The sequence below is a fragment of the Rhineura floridana genome, chromosome 11, assembly GCF_030035675.1.
Source record: "Rhineura floridana isolate rRhiFlo1 chromosome 11, rRhiFlo1.hap2, whole genome shotgun sequence".
Classification (NCBI taxonomy): Eukaryota; Metazoa; Chordata; class Lepidosauria; order Squamata; family Rhineuridae; genus Rhineura; species Rhineura floridana.
In genome coordinates this window covers 49,302,162-49,319,351 of record NC_084490.1, presented here as the reverse complement: position 1 = coordinate 49,319,351, position 17,190 = coordinate 49,302,162, and the positions used below count along the sequence as shown (strand labels likewise).

The following is a 17,190-nucleotide window of genomic DNA, read 5'->3' as shown; positions in this document are numbered from 1 at the left end:
AGATTATGAGAGCCTACGGAGGACTGCAGGGGACAGGAGGGGAAGATGAACACCTGTTGCAAGAATGGAAGGAAGTCTGTTTCTCTTGCACAAGGACAGTGTGGGATACAACCCAGAGTGCTTTAACTCAATGGGTCCTCTTTCTGCAATTATACAACAAACTGGTAAGCAAATACAAATGCGGCCTTTTAACATAATGAATACAGACTTTTTAAACTAGAAGAAAGAAATAGTCCATCTTTTATGAATAGCATGATGGTTTCCTTTATAATTGAATTCCCTCATTAAATCTATAGATTTAGAAAGGCAATATTGGAAATTAGGTTAATTTTGCCATTAACATGAAGAATATAAAATGCATGTCATTCCACAGCTGGCTATATCTTCTGTTCTCTCTCGTCAGTTTTGGATGATACCACTTTCCCATCAACCATCTCTTCGACCACAGTCTTGATCCTCAGAACTTTATTCTTTTCTGGAAAGAAAGATGCACAGTGATAATCTATTGGGTGCAATGGCAATCATATGACATCACTGGTAGGCAAACGTAGCAGATTTTCTTTCTTGTTCGGAAGGCCCTACGAATTCCATTTTGACAGGATGGCTTAGGGACCAAGAGGTAGATGGCACTGCGGCAGGCAAGGCAGCGGTGAAGGCAGGGTTGTGTGGATGCCCCAGCAAGAGCACTGTATGGGCTTCACCTGTGCATCTGCGCAGCCCCAACCTTGCCACCACTCTGTCCCACCTCAGGTACCCTTCAGGTAAGCTGCAACAATGCTGGTGATGGGAGAGTGGCTCTCTCTGGCTCTGCCCCATCACACCAGCCACTACCGCTAAAAGAGATTGCGCTTGGGATAGACCAATAGGGCCCAAAGGCCAACGTCAGCAGGCTACAGTGCAGCATCTGCAGCAAAATCCAATGGATAGTTATTTGGAAGTAAGTCCCACTGTGTTCAATGAGACTTACTCCCAGTTAAGTGTGCATAGGTGTGCAACCTATTATCCTCAAAACAATTCTGTGATGAAAGTTAGGCCAATAGGAAGGCTACCCAGTGAGCTTCATGGTAAGGGAAGGTTGTTGGGCTGGGTCGCCCACCTCTTTCCCTTGTACTCCATCAACTTCCTGGAAGCTGTACATTAGGGATGGGGAACCTATGGCCCTCCGGATGTTGTTGGACTCCAGATATTATCCCCAGCCAGCATGGCCAATGGTCAGGGTTCATAGGGACTGGAGTCCATCAACACCGGGAGGGCCACCCATCCCTCCTACATATTCAGTTCACGGTGGGACTTGACACTCTGCTGTTACAGTGCTCATGTGAGTAGACTTGAATTAGATATGTGTAGAACCGAGCGCTCGTTTATCATAGGCCCAACATCAGAATTCCAGAGCTGCTTCTGAGGTTTCGTGGTACGTTGGTCATCTTTGCCTGTTACTTGTTCAGTTGTGTTCATGTAACGATGTAAAGAATAATATATCCAAACAATGTGAAAAAGTGGTCCCAGTCGCATGGCAAAACATTGATAAAATTATATAGGTGCTGTCTAAAACACTTTTTACATTACTGCCTTACAGGGAAATGGTAGATGGACTGCTGCTGCTGGCAGAGGTCTGAAAGTGCTTTCCCACTCAGGCCAGTTAGCTGTAAAGGGGAAGCACTATAGCTCAGTGGTAGTGCATCTGCTTTGCACGCAAAAGGTCCCAGGTTCAATTCCTGGTAAGTCCAGGCAAGGCTGAGCGAGATCGCTGCCTGAAACTCTGGAGAGCTCCTACCACCCCTGGGTCTGAAGCAGTATAAGGCAGCTTTCTATTTAGCTAAAGCAGCTATGCAAAAACTCAAAAATGGCAAGAATGCAATGGACTTCTGAAAAAAAAGTGGCCAAGCCTCTCTGAAATACTTTTTCACTGGAAACATTCAACAAGAGAGTGGGATGGAGGATAATAATTCAGACTCATACCTCTCTCTGCTTCTTCCATTCTCTCCAGTTCTGACAGAATAGCCCTGTTTTAAAAACAAAACACACAAAACGTGTTTTGCAAATTGCCAGTCTTGGCTTACTTTAAAGCATTCATAGACATCCTTATTTGTTTTCTGCATTTGGGCTGTTTATTTCCATCTGGCAAAGCACTTGGGCAGAGCAGACGGGTCAAGGCGGTGCCATAGTATTGGCTTGAATCCAACTAAGTCCGCTCGTGCAATGTAACATTTGCTCCCTCTCTCCCTTACCCCACACCACCCCCAAATCTGTTCTGGAGAGTTGGGAGAATCCCCAGATAAGATTTGGGGGCAAGGTGTGGGGGATGTGAGGGGAAGAGAAGGAAGTTCTGTTGCATGAGCAAAAGTTTTCCTGCTCGCACAATGACATAGTTTAATGCAACCCATTGCTTTGGTGAACAACAAATCATATTCTATCACTGGTCTGACAACTGCATGAGAAAACATTTTACGTGGCATCCTCAAGCTCAGTATATTGCTTTGCAGACCAGATAACAGGTCATTTTAAAGCTCTCCTCCTCTCTGCCCATGATTGTGCCATCTATTTTCCGGGAGTAGGGATAGAAAGACCTGTCAATTTCGATTCTCTCAGTTTCTCATTTTTCCAATCTTTAATTTGGTTCTTCACATATCAGCAGCAATTTGCATTTTTTTAAAAAAAAAAGTTCATAAAAAGTTTTCAGTTTTAGTGTGAATTTCTCTGAATAAACTCATTTTCTTATGCAGTTTTGACAAACTTAAACATTTTTGTAGGCCATTTCTCCTAACATAATAAGTATTTTGTTCATGAATATATTCATTTTTATGCACACTTTCATCTAAGATATGCATTTTTGTAAACATTGGTTGGTTGGAGAAGTGCATTGCAAAATTCAGATATGTGTGCTTTGCTTATATTGTTTCGGAATGTACAAACTGATAAATTCTGCTATAAATGTGAACTGAATTGAATTTCTCCTCCATCCCTATCACAGAATTGCCCACTTTGTTTTTCAACATCCTTCACAATTGATAATGTGCAGTTTGTAGACTAAGGCTGCAATCCAATACATGTCCACTCAGAGTTAAGCTCCATTGGGTTCAATGGGACTTATTCCCAGGTAAGTGTGTATTGGATTGCATCCTTACACAGCTTAAGCATCCTTGGACAGATTCGCTCACCTGCTATCTTCCCCTTCCAGCAGACGACGATAAGTGATAATCTCTGCCTCTAGCTTGACTTTTATGTCCAAGAGGCTGTTGTACTCCTGACTCTGATGCTCCATGTCACTTCGCAGCTGCATCAGCTGTGCCTCCACATTCCCAATAGCAGCCTGTATTTGGTCCAGCATTGCTCCAAAACGTGCTTCAGTTTCTGCCACAGCATTCTCCTGACTTGTTTTCTAGAAGAAGATAGCAGATATGTACAATTCAAATAGATGTTCTCAGGCCCAGAATGTCAGGTGACCATTTTTGCCTGTGTGGATGATCAGCTGATGGTCAAGCCTTGCATAGCTCCATGAGTGGTACTTTGCAAACCCTGAGAATCAACTGTCTGTGTAGGCAAAAACAACCCTGCCCACCTGTCAAACTTGGTCCAGGATGGGGGAAATAAGGATCTGGCCCATTGGCTGGATCCAGTTCCCTACTCCTGTTCTAGGACTTGTAAATCAATTGAACATATTGTCCAAAGGAGTAAGTCTAGAAGAATCTGAGAAGAATCCACTGTGTCTGTTGCCTGTACAACTACCTGACACGACTGTATTATGTGGCCTTATGCATGACACTTGCATCCCCAAATGGGCAGAGATTATTATATCTAGTTTTGAGCCAAAATGGACAGTGGGGGAAGGGGTAGATTTATGAAAACTTTCATTAGAATTGACTCCATTTGACAATTTTGGGGGGACCATTGTGGAAGAGATAATAATACTCTTACTACTATTCTTACTAAATTATTAGTAATAAAAGCTGAGAAAGTGTTTGGCTCCCTGATTGGCTAGTATTGCTCATGCAGTGTGAGAAGAAACATTGCCCTCAGTCTAATGAGCTTAATTCCCTACCAACATCGGCATATAGCTACATCTGACTGTCTAGCATTATGGCATCACATCTGATATTTGATCCCTGATTGACTGGAATTACTTGTGAATCAATCAGAAAAGCAGCAAAAGGGGAAAAGAGTGAGTGTGAACAGCCACAAAAGGTTAGAATTAAACCCTTCCTTCTTAAAATCACTCCTTTTGTGCTGAAAAGTTAACCTAGAGAACATTTGGCTCAGCTCAAGTTTATAATAAATGCCCCCATTAACTTCAGTCAACACACTATTTCCACAATGTGTCTTGTATGTCACAATTGATTCACATTGCACTATAGGTGTTTTGGAAGTGCTGGCTTTTTCCTAACTTCCGACACTCCACCTCAGTTCTACCACATTGTGTTGGGGGAAAATTTTCCTGAATCAAGGCTATGGAGCTTGATTCATGGTAGGGAAGGAGTGAGTCAGGAATGCTCTTCCTTTCCCCTTGACAATCCCACGCTGTTTTACCCAGCTTATCACAAACCTTGAATCAATAGTAAATGAATATCAGAGAACCTGCCCTTGGAGGGAACTTCTAGAGATCAATGGACAGGACCCCAAATTATTGTGTAATTAATCAAGAGCAATCAATGGCTTGCTGTACTCAAGATAACTAGGCTTTACCAAGTTAAGCTGGGATTGGAGTTCAAGCTCAAGGTTCTGGAGTGTGCGTCTCCGCTCTGTGATCTCACTTCTGTTGCCCTCAAGTTGCTGGGTAGTGGTGGTCACCTCTACATTCCATTCTTCAACCTAAAATACAAAGGAGGAAAGAACTACAATGACTAGGAAGCAAATAAGATGGGGGGGCAGCATTTAGTTCATTAAGTCATTAGCCGAATATATTAAAAACGTATTGATTGACTAAGAACATGCCCTTGATTAAGTAGCAACAGATTTTTTTAAAAAAGAAATCAATTAATTTTAATATGAGAATTTACGAAACAAACAATGGCAAAGCCCATCTCAGAAAAGGCATTCTCCCTTGTGTTACACAGATGCAGGAATGCCTCTATTAAGATTAAACTCTCCAGCTTTTCAACGCTGGAGGCATTCAAGAGGCAGCTAGACAGCCACCTGCCGGGTATGCTCTAAGCTGGATTCCTGCACTGAGCAGAGGTTTGGACTTGATGGCCTTATAGGCCCCTTCCAACTCTACTGTTCTATGATTCTATGAAACCTGCTGTCAGGTGTGTATGCTTTAAGGCTGTGCACCACATTTGGCCAAGCCCCGAGCCAGACTGGTGTGCCTTGGGAGTTATTTGTAGTATGACAAGGTGGGCTGCATCAGCCCCTTCCTCGTATAGGATAGAGAGCTCATTCCCAGAACTTCCAAACACTGGACAATTTGGAGTTAATACAGCAAGCAGTTAGAGGCTGTAAATTCCACACACCATGCGGGTGTAGGAGAGGTTGCTGTTTTACTGACAGGTATTCCCACAAATTCAGGGAGCAAGCTTTCAAATCATAGTGCTTGTGGGACTAGCTGTCCCTTGTAGCTCTCGTCTAGCAGCCTAAGAAGCCTATATTTGGTTCCTCTTTCTTTTTCCTGTTCCTTTTAAATTTTTTATTAGTGGGCTTTTAATAATTTTATTAGTTAATTAGGCAGTGTCATGTTCCAGTCGCCCCCTCCATTTTGGCTCTGTTTCTTCTAAGGATGTGTGTGTGTGTGTGTGTGTGTGTGCACCTGTTGTAAAGGTGATTTCCGCTAAATTTTACTTCCATTCATTTTCTTTCATACCTCCCTAGCTGTTCTCTTGTTTAAGCATTAGCTGTTCTGGCTGATGCTATCTACCTGTGGCTAGTATTGCAGACCCAATTTTTAAAAACACCCAGTTTTTTTTTCAAGATCTCAAACAAAGGAAGAGATAAACACAGGGGCATGAGAATTGCCATGACTAAGCACTCAGTCTTTTTTTTTTTAATTTCTGGAAAAAAACAAATTTGAAAGGTGACTTACATGAAAAACTCTGGAGATACCCACGTTATATTTGTAAGGGTTAATCTCTTCCGTAGGAGCTACCATGTCCCCAAATTTCATGCCCCATGTCAAAACACGAGAAAGTTATGTCTGTTTTAATTTTAAAACATTTTATAATTTAAAGGGGGATATTCTGAAAACCCCAGACCGACCCACATGAAATTTGGCTGGGGTAATATCCTCTATAGGGGCTACCATGTCCCCAAATTTCATGTCCCTATGTCATCAAACAAGAAAGTTATGGCTATTTTGGTTTCGCAATGCAAGTGAATGGGATTTCTAGAGGTTTATAATATCAGGGATTGTGATCCAGATCGGGTTGGAAGGGGTCTGAATATGCCCGGACCAGATCAGACTTGATCTGGATGTACACATTAGAGCTACAATCAAATTGGGGTGGTGGTAGTCCATGCACAGCTCTAGCATGCAAAATTTGAAACCAAAGTTTGCTTGATTTTCCCTCCCAGAAGAATTGTTTTCATTCATATCCTCAACTATGCAGATGCAATTGATTCTGAAACCGCTATTTTTGTGCAAGACTTGCTTGGTCAGCTTCAACCAGTGAACAAAGCTTTAGGTTCAGACCTGGGAGTCGTAGGTCCAAATCCATGCTTGGCCATAGAGATTTGCTCTTACACTTTTTAAAAAAACCACACACACATCCAAATGAGTTCTATTTTTCCTTTATGTAGGGCAGGGGTGGGGAACATTTGGCCCTCCAGATATTGCTGAACTATATCTCCTATCAACCCCAGGCAGCATGGCCAAGAGCCAACGCCAATGGGAATTGTAGCCCAACAACATCTGGAGGGCCACAGGTTTTCCACTCCTGATGGACTGGGCTTTGTTCTGGGGTGAGGAACTAGCATGGCCTTTTAAAAACAAACTGAGCATCTGATCCAATTTTGTCCATCTATCCTGCGATTTGGGGGGGGGGAGTCTATGAACATTGGTAAGCAGAGCAAACACTTTGTCCAAGGGTACATTTTTCCTTTTATTGAACCTTAAGAAGAGCTCTGTATAACTCAAAAGACAGCATCCTACATCCCAAAAACTAGTTGGTCCCTAAAAAGGTATTTTCACTTTATTTTAGGTGCGACAAATGGGTTATTAAGACTTAACAGGCCTTTGGCACTCTTGGAACAATTTCAGTGCATGTCTATTCAGAAGAAAGTCCCATTGAGTTCAATTGGATTCACTCCCACATATGCACCTATGGGATTCCAGCCTTAATTACCTATTTTACAGAAGTGTTTTGTGAATATACGAAATTAAGATTGTAAAGTAGTTTTCACATGTAAAATGCCATGTAAATGCTTATAAGTTATAATAAGGAACAGTCATAATAACAAACATAACCTGTTTATCAAACCGCTCCTTAACCTCTTGACGATACTTTTCAGCCATGACTTCGTATTGCTTGCGCATGTTATCCATCATCTCTGCCAGATTAATGCCTGGAGCAGCATCAACTTCTACAGACACTGTTCCACCCAGCTGCCTGTGTAACCTTGCCTTTTCCTGCAAAAGTTAGTGACAGTGATTATTCCATGTTGGTTATCTTCAAACCCAGGACCAATTGGCTACTGCTTGCTAACTGGATTTCCCTCCCTCCACCCCAAAATTCCATTACCCTACTGATAGGGCTGGCTGATGACATTTTGCTGCTTAAGGTGAAGAACAATATCGTGTCCTTCTCACATTCCATGTCCAAAAGCTTACCAAACTAGCAAATGAATCGTACTTTGAAACTGGCAACAGACAAGTGTCTTCCACTGCACTTGAAGATAGCAGTCATGTTAGGGGGGTATGGGGCATACCATGGGGCACGCACAGCTCTGTACCTCCAACATCTTGTTACTACCCCCTCTCCCTCAGCATCTGTCTCCTGAGGCAACCATCTCACTCTGCCTAACTGCAGGGCCGGCCGTGTAGACATCCATAGCTGAGAACATGAAGAACCGTTTGGTTTAATGGGATGCTCTCTTACCTCCTCATGATTTTTCTTTAGGTAAGCCAATTCTTCCTTCAGACCTTCGACCTGATGCTCCAAATCAGACTTAATCAGGGTCAAGTCATCAATTAGCCTCATCAGCCCTGCTGTGTCATTTTCCACACTTAGTCTGAGCCTCAGCTCGGTCTCATACCTGTTCGATTTTTAAAAGGACACATCAACTTTGTTCATAGCAAATTGGACCTATTAGAACATACATCAGCTCCTCAGCAGTAATTAACTCAACTGGCCAACTGACTGCAATGGGCTCCTTTATGATAATTGAATCCTGAATTCGGTTTTTTGTTGTCTTTGGATAGATGTCCACAAACAATTGTTACAGTGAGCTTGGCCTATGTTTGCTGACGTGAACTGCTTTGAGCCCTTGAAAGGCTCTGTCCCAGGTGATCAACATGGGATCATACTTTCCAAGTAAGCTTAGCTTTATGCACCATGCCTCTGATATTTAGGTCTGAGCTGCTGGCTAGTGGAGAACTGGTGACATGCAGGATTGTGTTCTGTCCCTCAGCATGTTTGCCTTGCACCTTTCAGCAACACCGGAGCTAAAGTTGGAGTCAAATGTAGACTGGTGGATGTTGGCATTAACTGACAGCAGGTCCTGCCAGTACTTCATTCACTTCAATGTTCTACAAGCTGCAAGGCTCGAGACATTCTTATTTGCTGGGAAATCATATTGGAGAGTTAGGAGAAGAGCTGTAACTCGGAGACAGAGCAACTACTTTGCATACAAAAGGTCCCAGGTTCAATCTCTGGCATCTCCAGCTAGGGCTGGAAAAGAGTTTTGTCTGAACCCCGGGAGAGCTGCTGCTGCCAGAAATTATAGTTAATAGATCTAGATAGAGCAGGGGTCAGAAACTTTGGACCCAGGGGTCAAGTATGACCCTGCTGGTCTCTCTACCTGGCCTTTGGGTCTCTCCATAGGCCATGCATCCTTGACCGACTAGCCCCTGCTCCACACTCTCCTCCAGTTCTTTTGCCTCGCTGTGACTGTAACAATGCCTCTTGCTTGCCTAGATGGAGAGACCTTTGGCTTTTGTGTGACTGGACTGTAGCCCCGTGTACAAAGTTACGAGTCGGATCTGTTGCCCCACTCGCCACTGGCATGTGGAGAGTTGCCGACTAAGGAATGAGACCCTTGAGCTGAAAACAGTTTCCCAATCCTGAGACATATCAGTGTTCTGACTCATCATAAGGCAGCTCCCTATGTTAAACTAGGACAGTGTTCTTCAACGTTGGGTCCCCAGATGTTGTTGGACTACAACTCCCATCATCCCCAAACATCTGGGAACCCAAGGTTGAAGAACAGTGTATTAGTAAACGGCATAGGACCTTCACAGCTTTTCAGATTTCAAATCATGCTCCCTGTGCTACTGAAAAGACATTCCACTTCCACTTGCTATTCATTTATTTGTTTCTTCATTGTGGGTGATATCCAGCTAAGTCAGAGTAGGCCCACTGAGATCAATGGACTTAAGTGTTTGTGAAAAATATCACAGTATGTACAGTATTATGACTAATACTGGACACCACCCTATATTTATCTTGCTTTTCCTTCAGGAGTCCCCAAAGCAAAGTGTGTAAGTACATACATTCACACACACTGTATTTGGTAATTAAATATGATTATATATTAAGCGATTGCCGCATGCATTAATTTCTTTTTGTTGTACATACTTCACTCGAAAATCATCGGCAGCCAGCTTAGTATTGTCAATCTCCAGAATGATCTGGGTGTTTCCTAGTCGTGCTGCGATAATCTGGAGAGAAACAATGCATGCAGAAAGCAAGGAGCTAGTTATTCGGCAAACAAGATCAGAAACGTAAATGTTAAAATACTTGTAATAATGTAAAATGGGTCCACTAATTCAGTTTACTGATTTGCCTTTTCTTAAACAACATGTCAACTGAAATGCAGCTGTCCTTTGAAATGCACTCCTCTCTGAGTTTTGTGTTGCAGTTCTCCAACAACCCACTTCCTCCAAGGTGTAAAAAAAATGCACATATTAGGGGAAAGCGCGCATTAAATGCCTGTATTAGAGAAAATAACGAAACGTCTTATTAGGAAAAAGTACTTGCAAACGTGTATATCGGGCAACACTGCATAGAGAAATGTGTATATTATAAGAAATGCACACTGAAATGCTGATGGAGTTTTGTGAGACTTAAAAAAAAAGCAAACTGATGAGAAATGGGGTGAACTGAATTTAAGATTGGGGGGAAAAAAACCTGAGAGAAATTGAAATTGACCTAGTGTAAAGTAGGATATTCCTGACAGGAATTCAATGTACAGAGGGAAAAGCAACAGAAGGTGGGAAAAGAGAGATGAACGAAGAAGAGATAAATTTCGGCAAATGAAGTTCTACGGACTGAACATCGGTAAGAGCCGAGAATGATTTATTTATTTACTTTTAGTTAAGAAAAGTTATATACTGCTTGACTGTGGAAAAATCTCTAAGCGGTTTATGAAAACTGCTTAGATTATGGGGTTAATCCAAAGGTTTTGTTTAAAACAACAACAAAGGTGAGTTTTGAAGAAGGATTTAAACGAAAGAGAGCTGGAGGGAGTTCTGTGCAGACAGGGCAGTAACTGAGAATGGACTGTGTTGGGTTAGAGAGCAAGAGACAACTGAGGGTGGCAAAGTTGGAGAATGACAGTCAGTGAAGGTCAGAGGCAGAGATACAATGAGAAGCAAAGGCCAAAAGATAAGGACTGTGGAAAGCTTAAAAGTAAGGGCAAGGCGATTGGGCTTTCCCTTATATGTTCATGTAGAACATGGGCCCATCATTAGGCAGCGTGAGATGACCGACTAAGGTGGCAGATGCTGGGGGCTGGGGTGGTGGTGGAGAGAGTTTGGAGGGCAGAGCTGTGTGAGCCACATAGCCTGCCCTGCACCCTCTAAGTTGGCCTGCTGTCCTCAGGTGCAGTAGAGGACCCTGCCCCATTGCCTGTGCCTGTCTGGCCAGCTACTGTACACAGTATGGGAGGGGTTGCCACCTTCCCCTTTGCTTCTGACAGCAAAATGCCTCAGGCTGGCCTTGGCAATAGAACTTCTGTCATCATGTTAAATGATTATTAGATATGGGGAAAAGCAAGCTGGTGATCACAGTCACTTTCTGCTTGGGAACTTCCCAGAGCTATCTGTCTAGTCTCTGTTGCAGATGAAATGCTAGACTGCATGGAGCTTTTGACTGACCCAGCATGGGCCATTCTACTCTGCCGCTTCATTTTGTTTTAATTTTGTAGGAGGGGGCTGTGGCGCAGTGATAGAGCACCTGCTTTGCATGCCAGAGATCCCAGGTTCAATCCCCAGCATCACCAGGTAGGGTTAGGAGAGATCTTTGCCTGAAACCCTGGAGAGTCAGTGTAGACAGTATTGATCTAGATGGACCAACGGTCTGGCTTAGTATAAGGCAGCTTCCTGTGTTTCCATGTTTTTCCTGTTTGGATTAGCTGGAGTTTCAAAACAACCGTGGCCATATATTTCTCAGCAATCTTGAGGAGAATTCCCACCTTGCTCAAAGTAGCACAAGAATATGCTGAACGTTGGGGCAGATTCTAATTTAAACAAGCTTCCCAAAAACAGGAATGTCTGCACAAAAATGTTTCTTGAATGTAGGGCTTGCTCTTTTTGAAAATCATGTGGTGGAATTATCATGAATGTAGAAACTGTGAGAAGAACATGGACTCCACCCCTTCCCCTTGCTTCCATAAATGGCGCATCCCAAGTCTCAATCTGCTATGTATTTACTTTTATATGGGTGCAAATACATCGTGGAGATTAGATTAGGTACACAATGGTGATAAAAGAGAGTGGGACAAATAATTGATTTCAGTGGGTCTACTTTGAGTATGACTCAGCTGAATACAACTCTGTGACTCCACACACCAAATATTTTATCCAGTAATGTTCATCCCCCAAACTAAGTTCCTTCTGTAATTCCTCACCAAGAAGTGAGTGCAGTTCAGTAAAGGCCCACTTGCAGTGTTAATAAATAGCTTCCTCCTTGCAGGTTTTATCCCTTTTATTGCTTCCTGTTGTGTATGGCGGCAGGACTGCAGATGAATAGCTTGTTATTTTTCCTTTGGGGAGGAGGCTTTAATTACTGGTTTACTTTCATTATTTTATTAGTATTAATGTATTAATATTTTATTATGATGATGGTTTGTTATTTACCCCCTTTTTAAAAAAAAACAACCAAGCTTTTTTAAAAATTAAAAATTGAATTAATTAATTACAGTAGCCATGAAAAATCTGTATACTGGACAGGCTGGCACTGAAATTTTATGAAATGACCACAAGTCATATTTGAAAAAAGATGGGAAGTCTGCACAGAAAACATTGGAATGCATCAGGCTGTTAACAAAGGTGCCTGGATTCTCCATACAAGCGAGTGAACAAAAGATGTCAATTCCAGACTAAACTGTGTGTGGCCATGGCAGCAAGCTGAGATAGTGTTAGTGATTCTGGACTCTGATCTACATCAAAGCTTGGAAAAGTTACTTTTTTGAACTACAACTCCCATCAGCCCAATCCAGTGGCCATGCTGGCTGGGGCTGATGGGAGTTGTAGTTTAAAAAAAAGTAACTTTTCCAAGCTCTGATCTGAATGACTCCCTCTTGATTTTGCTAGGCCTCTCCGTAACATTTGTCACTGGACACTGTGCCTTTTAAAAAAAATCAAACATACAAAAATGAACAATACACACAGTAAACACACACACAACCTGAACCACCATAGTCATGTTAAGCTCAACTACCCCTTATCAACATTATAACAATAAATACTCTACCCCACCTCCAGATATTCCAATCCCCTTTTGATGTATTTGCACCTGGTTACTAAACCCCTTATTTAGCTCTTCTATGTACATTTCAATATTGTTTAATCAATTCCAACTGCTCCCATATTTTCCTGATTTTATTTCATTTGATTGGTTTCTGCATATGCCTCCAAGCTGTAGCATGCATAATCTTTGCAATTCTTAATATATGCAATATCTGCGTTCCATAGATTTGTGGCAATCTATCCTTTATTGTTTAACAGACACGCTAAAGGGTCTAGACACCACACTGTTCATTTAGACTGGGATGATGCTTCAGTGGTTTAAATCATTTCTACTGGATCATTTAAAAACAAACAAAAGTCAAATATTCCTCTGCACAAGGACTATTCCATTTTAGTGTTCCACTTAATTGTGTATGTGTGTGTATACAGTCAATGCCCTCCTCATGCACATTGTGCAATGAGATCATGGTTCACCAGGTTCAGAACATCTTTTGAAATGTGGGTGGTGCCAGATGAGAACTTATCATTTTTGATACTGGTCAGGGTCAGGTCAACACATTGACTTAACCAATATACTGCCCCAAAAGGCAACTCATGAGAGCTTCATGCTGTCACCAATGTGAGAAAATGATTGTATTAATTAGCACAAGTTGCTCCAAGTTAAAAGAGACCTTTCAGCTTGATTAATATGTACGTTTCCATTGCATTAGGAAATGGTACATCGTTTACCTGTCACAGTCTCTTATAGGCACTCAGTAAATTGCTCAAAAACTAAACAGCATCTTACCTTGTTTTGGAGGTCTTCAATAGTTTTATAATATGCACCGTAGTCTTGCCTAGCGGCAGGGGAACTGTTCTCGTACCAGTACCGGATCTGCTTTTCAAGATGAGAGTTAGCATTCTCTAAGGAGCGCACTTTTTCCAGATAGGTAGCCAAACGGTCATTCAAATTCTGCATGGTAATTTTTCCATTGCTGGCAAGCAGCAGGTCGTTAGTGGAAGTGCCGAGTTGGAAACCACTGCCAAGGCCACCATAGCTGGTGCTGGTGGAAATACGAGTGCCATACCCGCCGGCTCCTCCATGGACACTGGGAGTTCGATACTTTTTGATGGATGATGTTCTGTAAGTCGAACCACTTAGACTTGGTCCACTAGGTTGGAAAGAGGCAGATGTACTTTTTAGGGAGGCATTGCTGGGGAAAGCCATAGGTAATTTTTTTTTTAATGTAGTAGCTAAGGAACTACCAGTTTCAATGACTTTATTGTAGAAAAGACTCTGCAGGGCAAACTTCTGAGACCTTTATACTTGGTGTCAAAAAAGGAGGCTTGACAGTGTTAAACTCCACCTCTGCTGATAGTCTGTTAAGGTGGCATGGGCATTCTCACCATTTTGCCCCATCCCATCATTCAGTAATAAAAGAGGCCTTTACCCACCAACAACCCAACATTTAATCAACAATTCACCTGTACTTCAGTGCAAAGTCCACAAGAGATCCGGGTTTCTTTGTGATTATTTTAGAGCAAAGGCACACCCTTTTGCATGATTCATCACACCGTATCTGTCTCTGTAGCCTGCCAGGGTCTGTGCAATATGTCCTCCCTCCCTGTGGATAAACTAACAAAAGGGAAGTGTCAGTGCACTGGAAGGCTGAAAGCTACTCTCGTGCACATCTACAGAAAAAAGTAGTTTGAATATGGTGAACTCCTGCCTGAATCCATCCTTAATTTGACACTTTAAATAAATGTAAATGTACTGCCTTCAAGTCTATTCCAACTTATGGCAACCCTATGAATAGGGTTTTCATAAGTCTGAGAGGCAGTGACTGGCCCAAGGTCACCCAATGAGCTTCATGGCTATGTGGGGATTCGAACCCTGGTCTCCCAGGTCATAGTCCAACACCTTAACCACTACACCATCCATACAAATGGAGTCTCCTGAATAGGTGACTCCCCCTTCTTTATCTGCAAAAAAAGAAAAAGAGGACTGAGTACTATTAACATGGTGAATCCAGAGTGACTATGGTTCTGGCAAGGGGCATTTCCACAAGGATGCAGACCAGTTGATCAATTATCCATCAGATGTAAATGCACATGAAACTGAGCAATGTTCATATGGTAGGCCAGCCTTGCATTTAAACACTCTCCTGGTAGCCATTGGTGACAAGTAATTCCACGCAGGTGAGTAAGTGGGCTGATGTAGGAGGAATGGATCACTCCATCCCAGCATACAAACTAAACTGGCTGGCAGAGAAGGGAGGGCACCTCTTTCTCTGCACCCATCACAATAATGCAGTGGGCTACTGGAGGAGGAGGAGACAGAACACCACTCTTCTGCCAGCCCCCAGTGGACCAGCAGGGTTTTTTTTTAGGGGCTGGGGGCACTGCATGTTAATAACCTTTGTAGGTTTATTATTTGCAAGGCTAATATAGTCCCTACCTTGTCTTGCAATCTGAAGGTTGCCTCGTTGCTTTTGTCATCTAGAGCCCTTGGTATGCATGCACTTTTAGCCTCTACTTCAAGGGTTCCTAACACGATTCCTGCGGGCACCAGTACGCCCACCAGTATTTCCACTGGTGTCTGTAAAAGGTCTCAGTAAATGTTCCTTCAAAACTCCACAGCACACAAGAGACTGTTTGCTCTTCTTGCTCAGTTTCTGCTTGTACTACACTCCCTTTAATATGTGAACATTTCATTGTGTGCCAGGACTGGGGACCCTCCCTCCCTTCTGTTCTGAACAGAGGAAAAGCGCAAAGACCTTCTCTCTGTGAGTGAGTGCAGCGGTGGCTGATGCAGGTGCCACCCCGTTTTATGGTCCTGTCTCTTTTTCTGCCTTTTTAGATGTAGCAGCCATTTTGTGTTATGCTATATTCCTATGGCAGCCATTTTGTGATTGGTGCCAATGGCATTTTCTCAAAATTCCAGACATACGCATTGACTGAAAAAAGTTAGAGACCCCTGCTTTAGTTTCTGTTTGAATCTGGATGAGCCCTGCCATTGTCCTCCAGGCTATGCTGCTGAGCTGCCAGCCTTTGCCCCTAATCCTACCACCATGTACAACAGCGTCCTTATTTTCATCTGTGGAATATTGGACAACATAGTAGGGGGTTTCCCATTAAAGGAACATAGTCATCCAATTAGTACATAACAAACGCATAACAAAAATATTACAACATAAACCTTGGGCAGATATAGGTTTGGAAAGCGTGATCAAAGCATGGATGGCAAATGTGTAATCTATAGCTGAAGTGCTTCAGGGCACTGCAATTATAACTGGTTGCATTTTAATGCTGCACCTGTCCTGAGATGTGCCACTCAACAATGCACAGAGAGTTAGCTGTAGGTCACAGCATCTGGTGTTAAGAGCTTGGGGCAATGGAATTGTTAAGACCTTGTTATTCAGAAAGCTCTTGATTGTGCTGTAGCTTTTGAGAACCTGGTTTCAGAACAGAAATAAATTTGTATTAATAGAAAGGAATCGACTGCATGCAGATACGACAGATTTAGTGTGCACTTTCAAGTGGCCACTGAAGATAAGTTTGTGCAAGTTCCACATCTGTGTGCAATGTCAAAGCTGGGGTATACAAGCATTGTCATGATGGGGTCATTGCAAATATGTATAGAGGTAGTCTAGCGAGAACATGGCTAGGTTTGTTTAGCTTAGCAAAAACAAGTCACAGAGGTGATCTGCTAAGACTTCAGATACATGCAGTGGTGGCTGGTGGCTCTGATGTCAGTGGGGCAATTTAATCCACTCCGGGTTTTAGTCAGAACTTTCAAGGAGCTGTCCAAGGTGTTCAGAATGGATTCCACTGCCCCACTGACATTGTAGCCGCCATCCCCCACTGGATACATGCAGGGTTGCCTTGAGCATCAATTGTTCTTAGATCACCAAAAATATGTAGACCGGACATTGGTAAGACATTCCTGTGAGTGAAGGTGGTGGAACAACGGAATAGCTTGCCTGGAGGGATACACTGAAAGCTTCATCAGTGAATGTCTGTAAAAACTTTTTACACTAGCATTGGTGGAATTGGCTCAATTCCTGGAGCAGGAGTTTTCTGTTTGCTGTGGGTGTAGTTAGCATAAAAGCAATAAGGCAATTCATGAGAGCAGAAGTTCAAGGTATGATAGTCAAATCTCTTAGATAAGAACTATAGAAAGCTAAGCAGTATCTTTCTTATTTGTTTATTAATAAGCCTTGGTGTTTGGTAGGAGTGGAAGAGAAAATGGGCGAGGTCCTTTGATTTAGATCATTTTCCCAGCTTCGGCATAGCAGGTTGTAAAGAGGCAGCTTTTACTGAGTTGTGAACCAGTTGTTACTCAAGAGCCTACCATGAGAAATGTCTAAGGGCAG

General features: G+C 42.6%; 1 protein-coding gene across 1 annotated transcript; it reads right to left on the bottom strand.

Moving 5' to 3' along the window:
* Positions 1-373: 373 nt before the first annotated feature.
* LOC133366034 (keratin, type I cytoskeletal 19-like) lies at positions 374-14,042 on the bottom strand. Its single transcript, XM_061588673.1, has 8 exons — positions 13,623-14,042; positions 9,723-9,805; positions 8,025-8,181; positions 7,394-7,555; positions 4,681-4,806; positions 3,159-3,379; positions 1,960-2,003; positions 374-475 (listed from the first exon to the last, which is right to left on the bottom strand). Exons 1-8 carry the CDS (start codon positions 14,040-14,042, stop codon positions 378-380), a joined length of 1,311 nt encoding a protein of 436 aa, XP_061444657.1. The 3' UTR covers positions 374-377.
* Positions 14,043-17,190: the final 3,148 nt, after the last annotated feature.

What these genes read in the sequence shown, in the direction of transcription:
- LOC133366034 (XM_061588673.1), bottom strand. Translation starts at nt 14,042, where the DNA reads ATGGCTTTCCCCAGCAATGCCTCCCTAAAAAGTACATCTGCCTCTTTC. An exon ending in GCCGATGATTTTCGAGTGAA is followed by an intron (nt 8,182 to 9,722) that starts GTATGTACAACA and finishes AAAATCGAACAG; the next exon opens with GTATGAGACCGAGCTGAGGC. An exon ending in AATGGAAGAAGCAGAGAGAG is followed by an intron (nt 476 to 1,959) that starts GTATGAGTCTGA and finishes CTTTCTTTCCAG; the next exon opens with AAAAGAATAAAGTTCTGAGG.